The following is a 12,221-nucleotide window of genomic DNA, read 5'->3' as shown; positions in this document are numbered from 1 at the left end:
AATACATCCTCTGCCAATCACTATCCTTCGTCCAGCCGGGGACATGATGCCGAAACAGAAGATCTGGAGCTTTGCAGGGGCTCTCTCACATCACTGTGCGAGTGGGCCGTCGCCGAAGTTATTGCTTATGGCGGCGGAGTGCGTGACTTGTGTTCAAATCCTCGGACCAACTGCGCACTGTGGCGCAACCGCGGAGAGTGATCGCACCACAGCGAGACTTTGCAGGCCTCTAGACCGAAGAGGACCCCCGGAGCCGATAGCAGATGGTAATCTGCCATGACAGTGCACAAGCTCAAGCTACCGGAATAACCACAGTACCTACAAGGGGTGTTCCATGGCATTGTCACAACAAAAGACAACAGAACCCCAGACTGGAATCGACCTCGCCGGAGAAGGCCGCGCTGTAAGAGGAAACAACGAGTGGGTCGATCTGTTCTTGCGAACCAATGAGATAGTCGAGCCTCGCGTTCCTCTCATCCAGAATGGGACACTATGCCGTGTCGATAAAGCCAGAGAACTGCAGTTTCCTGTAGCCAAAGCTGAGTGGTGGTTGAACAGGACCGGCGTTAATGAGACTAAATGGGTTGTTGCAAAGATTCTGGGATACGACCAGTCTAAATGTGCCACTCGTCGACCTTATCCTCTCTTTACGGATGTCCAGGTCTAGCAAGACATTTTGGCTGCTTTGGCTCCTATTCAGGAGTTAGAGTAGTCAATTGGAGGCAAATGATCTCCGAAAGACTTTTTTTTGGTAGCGGGGAGACAGGGAAGACTTGTTCATGAAATGCTACAATAAAAGTTATAGCCATTCCTGGACAAGTGCATTGACCTAAAAACGTACGCACTTCATGGTCAATAGGACTCAGTCTACATGTTGCTCGTCGTCCCTGAGCACTAAAATATCCATCGTATTAACTACTCGTCCGGCGAGATCGGATATTTGATCACAACCGTCTCCCCTGGCAAGCCTTCGGGATGGTCTTCCACATCCCGCAGAGCCTGCACGATGATCTCCACCCCTTTCAGCAAGAGGCCGGTGCTAATAGTCAAGGGAGGGCAGATGCGAATCCTGCCGCCTTTGATGGCGTTGGCTAGGACGCCTCTCTGCACCAGAAGAGCAACCACCCGCCGACTGGTCACTTGAGGAGGCTTCTCGTTGATCACAATGGCCCAGAGGAGGCCCGCACCCATATATTCTTTGACATGGGGCGGTTCGTATGATTTCAAGGTCGAAATCAACAGATCGCCTAGCATCAGTGCTCGAGCGGACAGGTCTTCATCAAAGAGCACATCGATGGCGGCCAAAGAGGCAGCACATCCGGGCGGATTCGCTGCCATGGTTGAGCCGACTCTTCAAGATCACGGGCTATTCAGTAAGGGTTACATAATAAGCTGATGTGGATTTTTTCACTTACTCATAAGGGTCAAGCAGTTCCATGATGTGGTTGTCTCCCAGCACCCCCGAAACAGGATATACGCCTGAAATTACCCAGTCAGATCCCCTATGATGAGCCACGAATTCTGAAAGAGGCAACAAACCTCCTGATAAGGCCTTCCCCAGGATCACCAGGTCCGGACGGATACCAGCCTTCATGTGGAAGAGAGGATATCCACATCGTCCCAGTCCGGTCTGAATCTCGTCGGCAATCAAGAGTACATTGTATTGCCGGCAGAGGCGGGCAATTCCAGGCAGATAGTCGTCGGGCGGCACTATAACACTGGAATCCCATCAGCCAGCCGAAGGGGAAGTGCTCGCTCGAGGGCTAAACGCTACCCAGCTGCCCCCTGAATGGGTTCAACGATAAAAGCAGCCATCTCAGAGCCATCGAGCTCGAATGCCATTTCCACATCTTCCAGAGAACCATAACGGATCGAAATGCCGGAAGGACTTGTGGAACCAATGTGCGGGAGAAAGGTCTCAAAGACTGAGGTCACGTTAGCTGCATCATATCTATCACGACAGAAGATTACTCACGGCGGTTCTTTTTGCTTGCTAGAGACAGCGGAGATAGACCAACACCGTGATAGCAGCCAGAGGTGCTCAAGATGAAGCTTTTATCCACTGGAATGCCCTTGACGAGATGACCCCATTTCCTTGCGATTTTCATGCTGGCATCGACGGCTTCACCACCACTTGTCAATGCTACAAAACGGTCATAGCTAAATGCCTTGGACGCCTGTGTCAATTGTATGGCTCTAGAAAAGCTGTGACATTTTCACGTCATACGTACTTGGGTGAGGCGCCTGGCGAGTTGGCCGTAATACGGACTTTGGAAGGCGAGATTGACGGTGGGCCCTGATTGGAGTGCCTTTACTGCCGCGTTGACAATCCTGGGATGGCCGTGGCCCATGTTGTTGACGGCGATCATGCTCAAGAAATCGATGTATGACTTATGCTCAACATCGTACGCAAGCGCACCCTGAGCTCGAGCCAGGGGTACCTATAAACATTAGAACGGGGGTCTTCTGATATACTAGAAGCGAGCATAGAAGACATATCGCATGAGCGACCTACTGGAAGAGGAGCGAACCCGCCTGCAATACATTGTTCATAGTCGTCGTTCACCTCTGCCGCCGTTATTCCTGCCAAGGTAGGATCAATTGAACCCATCCTAAAGTCTTACCAGAAGACTAACGCAAGTACATAGTATATGAGCTGCAATCACACACAAACGTCGCCTTGACCATTGCTTAGATATGCGTACATGAGTAAATTATATGCCATATCTTTGTAACTCTCTGAGCTGGAGTATAGCAATGGTCGGAGAAGGCCGTGGTCCAGCCGAAGTTCGTCGGATACCAGGAGGGTCAGGAGCATTGTTGTTGCTTCGGGCTAGCTGCCAGACCTCCGTTCTGTTGATAGATTGAGTGGGCTCAAGATTACATTTGTCCAAAGTGAAAGAGTTGAAAAGAAGGAGAGTGATAAGCTATAACTTGGCAGAAAGAAAGGTCGTGTGAGGTCTTCCGAGCCTAGTCAGGCTATTGCCTATGAGAATGCTGGTGGGAATGTTGTGTCTTGGAACAGCGAGACCGCCGATACATGAATTATCCGTTAATAACGTTGATCGGCTCCAATCACCCCTACCAGTTATCCTTACAATGCCTCCTTCAACCAGGGGTCAGACAGAAGGTAACAGAGGGCGAGGGCTTGTACCGAAAGGTAGAGCCCCCCACCTGTGACGACCTCAAAACACGTATCTGGTGTCAAGAGCTGTATAGTAGTATTAAAAAGGCGTAGTCTTTCTCGCGCATTCTTCTTTGCCACTCGTACCGCTTCTGATGAATCAGCCTGACCTTCCGAAGAAGTCTAAGCATCTCAACAAATGATGTTTTTGAGATGGATGCCCCACTTTCCCAAAGCTTGGCAAGGCTGATGTTCAGCCTTGCGGCAACGTCAATAATTTTTGTCACGCTACAGTTCGATTTCGTCCTTATTCTGCCTATTCAACATTCTCATAACTTTCCGCTCACCAGTCACCGCAATGTCTCTAGCAATACCCCAGGCCTCCCAGTCGGGGCTATTTAAGCCTGGCTACAGCAGCTATGACGCCGAAGATGGTGCCGTGATTCGAAACGTATGCTGGCTTCCCACCCCTCAGACCACTCATTTTCTGATCCTTGTGTACAGATCGATGCATGCAGAACGATTGCCCAGACCGTTCAAACCTCACTTGGCCCATACGGCCGGAACAAAATTGTCATCAACCATCTCTCCAAGATGATCCTGACTTCCGACGCCGCTACAATCCTCCGCGAACTCGAGGTGGTGCACCCCGCCGCAAAGTTACTCGTCATGGCTAGTCAACAGCAAGAGGCGGAGATGGGAGATGGCACAAACATGGTCATTATCCTGGCTGGAGAACTGCTTAAGAAAGCTGAAGAATTAATACGGATGGGTCTTAAAACGAGCGATATTGTGTCTGGGTATGAGAAGGCGCAGGCTTATGCGCTGAAATGTTTAGAAGGTAAACGGGCGCACTCTGTTACAGTCTCAAAAGAGGACGCCACTGACACTAGTCAATAGACTTGGAAGTTGACGCCGTCTCCGATGTTCGTTCCGCCGCCGAACTTAGCAAAGCCCTTCGCACAGTCGTTGCTTCCAAGCAATCTGGCTCCGAGGACCTCATTTCGCAGTTGATTGCTCAGGCTGTACTGGCAGTCCTACCTAAAAATCCGGCAAATTTCAACGTCGACAATATCCGCGTGGTGAAAATCATGGGCGGAGACCTCTCCGCCTCCCAAGTCGTCAAGGGCATGGTCTTCGGCCGCGAGCCTGAGGGGATGGTGAAGCGGGCGAAGAAGGCAAAGGTCGCTGTGTACTCATGCCCGATTGACACCTCCCAAACCGAAACAAAGGGGACAGTTCTACTGAAAAATGCCAAAGAAATGATGGCGTTCTCGAAAGGCGAGGAAGCGCAGCTCGAAAATGCCATCCGGGAAATCTACGACACAGGTGTCCGCGTGTGCATCGCAGGCGCAACCGTGGGAGAATTAGCCATGCACTACCTCAACCGGATGGGCATCCTCGTGGTCAAAATCATGTCGAAATTCGAACTCCGACGCTTGTGCAGCGTGTGCAACGCCACTCCTCTGGCCCGCCTCGGACCGCCCATGCCCGACGAAATGGGCAGCATCGACGTCGTGGAAACCACTGAAATCGGCGGTGACAGAGTGACCGTCTTCCGCCAAGAGTCTGACACCGCAACAACACGTACGGCGACCATCGTGCTGAGAGGCGCAACACAGAACCATCTCGACGATGTCGAGCGGGCGATTGACGACGGCGTCAACGTCATAAAAGCGGTCACAAAAGACCCTCGGCTTGTCCCGGGCGCGGGCGCGACGGAAATGCAGCTGGTGGAGAGAATCAGCCATTTCGCAGACAAGACACCAGGCCTGCCGCAGTACGCCATCAGGAAATATGCAGAGGCATTCGAGGTGATCCCGAGGACGTTGGCAGAGAGCGCCGGCCTGGACGCTACGGAAGTGGTAGCGAGGCTGTACACGGCGCATCAACGCCGAGCAGGTTCCAGCGAGGAGGTGAAGCGCCGGAAACAAGCAAACGGCGAACAAGACGAAAGCGATGACGAGGATGAGGACGAAGAGAACGACGATGACGACGATTCCGGGGAATCCGACGAGTCGGAAGAACCTTACTGGACAACTGGCATCGACCTGGAAGTCAGCGACGCGTCCGGCGTGCTGGACGCCCTGGAAGAAGGCATTCTGGACCTGATGGTGACCAAGGCCTGGGCGATCCGTCTGGCCACGGAGGCGGCGCGGACGGTTCTGAGTGTAGATCAGATCATCGTCGCGAGGCAAGCCGGAGGGCCGAAGCCACCAGGGCCGAACCCGAACTGGGACGAGGATTGAGGGAACAGAGAGCCTACAGCGGGCAAAAGGGAACGAATGGTCTTGTGGGTTGAGTTTATGAAGGAACAAAAAAAAAAGAGGAAACGAAGTCTACGCCATGAACGAGCGTCGAAAGAACAGGATCACAAAAGGCGTGCTTTTGCCTAGCCCGCCAATGGCCCCGAAAGCCCACGACGTATGTTCACGTCTCAAGCCGGAGCTGCCCTGAGCAACTACTCGAAAGACGGGAATCCGCACCTGTAACTTGGACGAACGTTGTTGAGCGCGGTCACCGAGAGTCCATTGAGCCTCTGAATGTCTGCATAGGTCAAGCATCAAGCAGGCGCCTCAGTGTCCAACTGTGGTAGAGTGCCCTAATGTCAGATAAACTGGCGAGAGACGAAGTCGCTATCTCCAGAGGGCACACCCATAACGCGCGGGAAATACCAAATGGGCACTTTGATGGAATGAATGGAGTATGCGTGGCCAGATCGTCCTCGAAGTCAAGTTCAGATCACTCCTAGAGACATGAACACAAAATGAATAGAGCAACCATAGGCAATTCGCCCGGTTCTCAGATTGATATTGTTTGTGGACTCGCCCATGATATACGTTGATTTGGTGCCGTTGCTTCCGTTCATGCTGTGCAGTCATTTCAGCTGCGGTGTCAAGGCAGGATAGACATCTTGACGCACAAGATATTGACTGCACAGTACCATGAGGGTCATCCAAATGATTCAAGTGAATAATATGGATGGCTTCCGCTTCCATCACAACCCCCAGCTGAGGACCAGTAGATCACAGCAGGATTAGAACCTATCGCCGAACGAGAGCATCGCATTCCTTAGCACTTTCTTCGTCTGGGACCATTTTCAACCTTGCGCCCAGCATTGACCTCGTCGCAGAGAATTGAAATCAACCCTCAACTTACAATCGAGTTTGATTTTGCTAATAGTTAGACGTTGACCTATGCAGGAATGCTATCCCGATAGGCGTTCAGGGCAGAATAGAGTCCAAATTTGTGCGCCCAACTATTGGCATATTGCCCAGCGATCTTGGGAAGATAGCTGCTCCGATGCCGTCCAGGTTGGAGCATTGACGAAGAACATCTTGGAGAAGCCGGTTTTCTTTGGATTCTTGCAGGACGGAGCCCACCGAGGACTGTGCTGACGGAATGAACACGAAAAAAAGCCACGTCGGTGAAAGTTGACATCAGAGGGTCTCCCAGATAATGACACGGTGAGGGTTCATCCAAGCTTTGTGTTTCTCTGTGCCTGGTCCTTCGTCTCCGAAGTAAACTTGACCTCCTTGCAGGAAATCTGGGTTTCAGTGACGGAGCTCCTGATACACGCAAAAATTCATGTCTGATGTGAATGTTGTTAAACATTTAGACGTGAAAAGCGCCCAGGAACCGTAAAACGGTTGGCGCTAACGTAAATGCACAGACGCCTGGTGCGAAATCGAGGTGTTTCTCGGTTGATGAATACGCAACTCGACGCCCCTTCTCCTGACCCAGACTGAGGGAGAAGTATGTGCACTGTCAAAATGACTAGTATCGCCAAGGGGGCTGATGGATTCGTAGGCGTAAATGCCACGGGACGTTATTATGGTAGCCATTAGGTGTTCTGTTCGACCCACTCTATGAGTTGATGGAGGAAAAGCCACTGCCCGATGGCTCTCTTCTAGTAGCACGCTTCCAAGCATCCATCGCCGCGGTATATTCTTTCATCTGGTCTTCGTACCTGTCGTCCCATAGCTTCCTGTTATCTGCGCTAAGACCATCCCACTCGGCCTGGATACGAGCAGGGATTTGCTCAGGAGGGTAGTCATCGGCTTCTAATTGTGGTCTCATGTGCATTGTAAATTGTACATAGGGTGCTTCTGGTCGTTCAGGGCGTACCGGTACACCAGGAGAGCGCGCAAGACCATTCGCGCCGGTATCCTGAGTGGGCGCTACGCTGGGTGGCCGTGGCTGACTCGGTGACTGATAAGGCACACCCAAGTGCTGGTTGACCGGGATTGGAGATGATTGCGAATATGTCGCGTCCGGAAATTGCTGCTGCGTTCCAGGATTCGTAGGTGCCTGTGGAGTAGACGAGTTGATACGGAAAGATGATGTGAGCGCTGCTGGGTCGTGAGGGACCGGGGAGAAAGAACTTGCAGGAGCAAGACTGGGTAACGGGGTCTGATGATACATCGCCGGCGCTGTCTCTCCTGGAGTGGCCGTGTTCATGATAGTCTCGCGGAAGGTGTTGTTGGTTCTTCTCCGCCGCTCAGGTCGCTCGACGGGCTGTGTCGGGTAAGCGTCTGCCATGGAGAGCAAAGGGCTTGCTAACCTCGGGTTCATCTTCATCGCTCGCTTCGGAGCTGTCGTCCAGTAACCCTTCCCCTTCGGGTCTCCGGCGTTGTAACTCGGGCACCACGCCACTGCCAGCCAACTCCGCCAGGTTCCCGGTGCCATTGGCCAGGACTCCGATCTTGTCAAGTTGTTCTGGAGTCAACTTCTTAGCTGGAGCAGTCATGATGTCCTGCAGGTGATTAAGAAGGATGGCACGCAAAAGGCGCATCTTTTGGACGTGTTCTGTTTCTTGGATGATTCTTTTGCGCGTAGCATCGTTGTTGGTTTCGATCTCAGCAAGACGTCGCTTTAGCTGTATACATTTCTTCCTGTAGGCAAGCTCTTGTGTGGGCGCAAGAGGCGCGTTGCGATGAAGGGGGAGGTCGCCCGCAGGAGCGAAAGGCGTGTCTTTCGAGGTGTCCATTTTCAAGAGTGAGAAAGAGGAGAGATGTCGAGCTGGTCACAGGAGCATTTGGCAACAACAGTTGAGCTATAAATGAGAATTGATGGGTTAGAGGTGACAGAATATAACCGACTCCCGTATGCGCAACGAAGGGATGTTTGAAGCGAAATTCAAGTCGATGGTGTCTGAATCGCGTTGACAGAAGCGCAGGAGGCTCGTCTTGCTCTTGAAGGAAAGTGCGCCGAGCAGGAGGTGCGGCCAGTGCCACGTGCCTCCGCATCGACAACCGCATCTCCAGCATCTCCAGCAGCTCGACCTCGTCGTTGACACCAACTTGCTCAGACAAGTCTCAACCCAAGAATGTTGCAAAAAGCGAATGGTGAATTCCCTTTATTATTATTATCATCATCATCATTATCATCTTGTCCATATCCTCCGGGTAAGCACAGTCAAGTTCTTCCATCCTAGAATGAGGCTACCCTGCAGCCTTCCTCTGACTGATCCTTCGCGGTGCCTGACATGCGCCTCCGTGCCGAGGAGCTGTATCAATCCTTTTTCCCTTTTTGTCTGATCATATGGTGTCGACGGGACTCTCTACCAGTCATGCCAGATTGAGAGTCTTGGTACCTTGCGTGCGGGATAATCGGAAGGGGTTGAACACGAGCACCTCTCGAAGCATGATTGAGAACAGCAAAGCATTTCAGCTGCCCAGACAGCCCGAACAAAGCTGCCTATTCATCCATCCAATCTGCGACCTTCACACTTCACCCATGCCCTCCGGAAGTGCGCGGTGCCCAAGTCCGGCAACCTTGGCAATCCAAAAGAGATATGGGAGTCTTGGGTTTTAAGCGAGCCGCATCGTTCAACCAGGCAAAGCTCGTCTAAAGTCTCCCAACTCATCATCGCGAATATCGACCTAGACATTTTCGACTCAGCCTCGAACCATGCTCAGAGAGCCTGGACAGGTCTTAGCTCCATATGATGGCTGTATCGTTGGGGTCTGGGAAGCCCTCGCGAAGCTCGTGTGGATATCAATGGTTTCAGGCTATCTCTGTCCCCAGATTTATAATCGCCCTTCCCCCAGCTGTGCCATGCTAGGCTTTCTGCTTTCAGTGAGAAAGAGCCTCCATCCTTCCTCTATTCACTATGAGCACCTGGACTACATTACCCCGGTCGTGGAAGTTGGAGGATGTTCAAGCAGCCTTGAATGTCATCGTCACAGCTCTAAGCGGCATCACCATATTTGTATTCACACGCTGCTACTGGTCACTCAGTGCACGAGTGGCTGCAAAGGGAAGGGCTGTGCCAGTATCGTCCCTTCTCAGCTTAAACACACCTGGCGAGGCCATCGATGTTCTCTTACTACTGAAATCTCATGTCTTCCAACATTGGAATATTGTTGCTCAAAGTCTAATTGTTATTGCTCTCTCAATCACAACTATCCTGTCCGGTCCAATCGCGAAATACTCAACCAGACTGACCCATGTCGTGGTCCAAACGGAGGTCAATGGACTTCTGGCTGGGAGAACAGATAACAGCATTCCAGACTCTCAAGTGGCATGGAATTTGACTCTAACAAGTCTCGAACGCGCCGACTTCCCCATCGACGAACTTCTGGACTATCTCCCAGACACTTCGGATTTATGGGTTTACCGTCCTGACGAGTGGAACAACAGTTGGAGTATGACCTGCAAGCCCACCGAGTCAAAGCCTGTAAGCCTCCATCTCACGTCGACATGTGACACTTTCGTCGGTAAATTTGGTGGTGCAATAGAAGATGAAATCCTTCCGGCATGTCTGCCCAGTGACTACTGCTATTACGACAACGCAGACTTCTACACCAACGCAACACTGATCAAGGACCTGCTCATTTGTATGTATGCGGCAAACTACTCAGACTGGGATGAAGCCAGCGGCAGCTTCGGTACATATCGCACGCTGGACATGTCTCTGGCAACTTTGCATCTTCACAACGCCCCGAAGAATGACTCTGATGACAATGCCCCGTGTCGGTTTGGTGAGGGGCCTGTGGGCTCCGCTTCATATACACGAGTCGACTGTACTGTCAGGCTCACCAATGATCGCATTGAGGATGGCACATGGATTGCATTTCCCGACATTGGAGACGTTTTCAACATCCCTTTCGCAATGATCGGCAACTACTTCACACGCTTCAAGCAGGAGTCAATGGCAGACGATGAGATTACCGTGATTAGCCCAAGAGATTTGCAACGATTCTATCAGACATACATGGTTACGAAGGACACTCAACTCAAGCGGCCGGTCAACCGCAAGCTAAGCGTTAGAGTTGTTGCTGTGCAGCTGTCCAACGGGTTTATCGCCGCCTTTGGCGTTCTTGCTCTCTTCATTTGTCTCGGCGGGGCAGCATATGCTCTCCTGCTTTTCAGAAATCGAGGAGCCATGGACTCCTTACCGCAGTCAAAGCTTGATTGGTTGTTGGCATTCATCATGTCAAGGTCCCCAAACCCCAGTGGTGTCGATGGTCGAGGCCCAATACCACCGACGGTCACCGAGGCCGGGGCTATGGTACCCTGGCAGATGAGAGCACACAAGAAGCGTGCCCATTTTGAGGCCGCTGTTTACAGCACAACGTGGACTGGAGATGTCCCTCACTCACCCAACATCCACGCATTATCCCCTGTCATTCCGGACAAATTAGTCGAGCCGAGACACATCTCGGACCAGGGTGAGATAGAGAGGAGCTTCGCGTCCTAAGTCTGACGGCTCAGTTTGGGTCAGCGAACTACAAGGGGATCGTCTTGTGCCGATCTTCCCGTGGGAAGATTTATACCTCTTCTCTCGACGAAGGAATTTGCCACCAATCAACCTCGCTGTTGTGGGCTTGCACTGAGAGCACTATCACGATTCATTTGCGGCTCAAGCCCCGTTAAGTTGGTTGGGCCTTTCCAGGGTCTTTTAATTCGATGAGGAAGACGATATGTAAGGTTGGCTATTGTCATCCGATTGCTAAGCTCCGGCACGGCAGGCTTTCATATATTGTTTTTTCCGTGAATCGGTAATGGCAGCAGGCTTGTTTGAGGTTGTCAGAGGATACGACAATGCCTATCCCTAATTGATATTTGAGTTCAAATTCGCAGTCCCTTTCTGCAAGGTGCATGACCCCACTGGCTATAAAGTGCGGCGCACGTCGCGTACTGTTCTAGGCCCCGGTCCCTGGATGATAAGCCAGGAAACGTTTCTTCGCCATGAGATATTCCCCTTGAGAACGGATGAGCACGTTCCAGAAAAGGACGAACTGTAATTCCCGACATTGAAGTGAGGATTGAGCCCTCCCTCCTGTGGCCTCTAAGGGGAGGCTGGGCACCCTCATGCGGCAGCACCAGAGTGGGCAGATTCGTCTTCGTCTCCGACAGAAGCATCCAACTTAAACATGGAATGTATCCCCTGCGCAATGCTAGTAGGCTTTGTGGCTGCTGACTGAGAACTGGGTGGTCCGATTTTCAACGGTGATAGCTTTCCATGGTCACAGAAAATCTCCGAAGAAGCCTGTTGATCACTTCTCCTCAAACGGTGATTCCCCAGAACAGACTCCCGCAGACCCGGATTCTCATGCACATTGGCTCCTTCTTCGAACATCTTCGGTGCATGAACAGGAGGGGGGAGGCGGCAGCCACCAAGACGAGACGGTTCAGGGGATGCGGAGGCGTTTCTGCATGTACGTGTGTGTTGCATATACCCCGTGCGAGTGGGAATGCGCACAAATGGCACGGTCAGCCTAGACAGTCTTGGTAGTAACGTGCAGTTCAGTCCGCGTTAGATCGCAGCTAACCTTTATTGATGATTAGCATTTCGCTGAGCTGTGAAAATGGTGATACTCTGTCCTTCTCCAGACCATCGGGCATGTTTGAAAGAGCAGCCTTTTCGTCGTCGCGGACGACTCTTCGGCAACATTGGAAGCAAGCCCGTATTCTGTGTCAGACCATGCCAGCGGTTCCTCAGTCTGGCTCGTTATGTTCATCTCCCACTCGAATCGACGCATCCCACGCGGCCTCGATGTGGCGTTTTTTTCCTCCGAGAGTTGCCTGACGAAAGCCCACAGACTTGGTGCTCTCTCGTGGAGAAATGCCGGGATCATGGGTGTCTGGG

The 12,221-nt window shown here is 51.9% G+C and overlaps 4 protein-coding genes across 4 annotated transcripts; 2 read left to right on the top strand and 2 right to left on the bottom strand.

The window, feature by feature from the left end:
- The first annotated feature begins 3,429 nt into the window (after positions 1–3,429).
- PV07_01948 (T-complex protein 1, theta subunit) lies at positions 3,430–6,167 on the top strand. Its single transcript, XM_016388530.1, has 3 exons — positions 3,430–3,575; positions 3,629–3,965; positions 4,025–6,167. The coding sequence occupies exons 1-3, from the start codon at positions 3,483–3,485 to the stop codon at positions 5,371–5,373; spliced, it is 1,779 nt and encodes a 592-aa protein (XP_016255458.1). The 5' UTR covers positions 3,430–3,482; the 3' UTR covers positions 5,374–6,167.
- Positions 5,768–8,258, bottom strand: PV07_01947 (uncharacterized protein). Its single transcript, XM_016388529.1, has 2 exons — positions 7,689–8,258; positions 5,768–7,642 (listed from the first exon to the last, which is right to left on the bottom strand). Exons 1-2 carry the CDS (start codon positions 8,112–8,114, stop codon positions 6,992–6,994), a joined length of 1,077 nt encoding a protein of 358 aa, XP_016255457.1. The 5' UTR covers positions 8,115–8,258; the 3' UTR covers positions 5,768–6,991.
- A 176-nt stretch (positions 8,259–8,434) lies between these two features.
- On the top strand, positions 8,435–11,144 carry PV07_01946 (uncharacterized protein). The gene has a single exon (XM_016388528.1). It carries the CDS (start codon positions 9,240–9,242, stop codon positions 10,827–10,829), a length of 1,590 nt encoding a protein of 529 aa, XP_016255456.1. The 5' UTR covers positions 8,435–9,239; the 3' UTR covers positions 10,830–11,144.
- Positions 11,145–11,293: 149 nt separating this feature from the next.
- Positions 11,294–12,056, bottom strand: PV07_01945 (uncharacterized protein). Its single transcript, XM_016388527.1, has 2 exons — positions 11,905–12,056; positions 11,294–11,850 (listed from the first exon to the last, which is right to left on the bottom strand). Exon 2 carries the CDS (start codon positions 11,805–11,807, stop codon positions 11,442–11,444), a length of 366 nt encoding a protein of 121 aa, XP_016255455.1. The 5' UTR covers positions 11,808–11,850; positions 11,905–12,056; the 3' UTR covers positions 11,294–11,441.
- Between the last annotated feature and the right edge of the window lie 165 nt (positions 12,057–12,221).

This window comes from Cladophialophora immunda (assembly GCF_000835495.1).
Source record: "Cladophialophora immunda strain CBS 83496 unplaced genomic scaffold supercont1.1, whole genome shotgun sequence".
Classification (NCBI taxonomy): Eukaryota; Fungi; Ascomycota; class Eurotiomycetes; order Chaetothyriales; family Herpotrichiellaceae; genus Cladophialophora; species Cladophialophora immunda.
Note: the sequence above shows the minus strand (reverse complement) of the source record. Positions and strands in the feature narration are given on the sequence as shown.

Excerpts from the sequence above, each read along its gene's own strand:
- PV07_01948 (XM_016388530.1), top strand. The coding sequence starts at position 3,483 with ATGTCTCTAGCAATACCCCAGGCCTCCCAGTCGGGGCTATTTAAGCCT. Across the intron at positions 3,576-3,628 it reads ATGGTGCCGTGATTCGAAAC|ATCGATGCATGCAGAACGAT; the intron begins GTATGCTGGCTT and ends CCTTGTGTACAG. Across the intron at positions 3,966-4,024 it reads TGCGCTGAAATGTTTAGAAG|ACTTGGAAGTTGACGCCGTC; the intron begins GTAAACGGGCGC and ends ACTAGTCAATAG.
- PV07_01947 (XM_016388529.1), bottom strand. The coding sequence starts at position 8,114 with ATGGACACCTCGAAAGACACGCCTTTCGCTCCTGCGGGCGACCTCCCC. Across the intron at positions 7,643-7,688 it reads GCGATGAAGATGAACCCGAG|CCCGTCGAGCGACCTGAGCG; the intron begins GTTAGCAAGCCC and ends TACCCGACACAG.
- PV07_01946 (XM_016388528.1), top strand. The coding sequence starts at position 9,240 with ATGAGCACCTGGACTACATTACCCCGGTCGTGGAAGTTGGAGGATGTT.
- PV07_01945 (XM_016388527.1), bottom strand. The coding sequence starts at position 11,807 with ATGCAACACACACGTACATGCAGAAACGCCTCCGCATCCCCTGAACCG.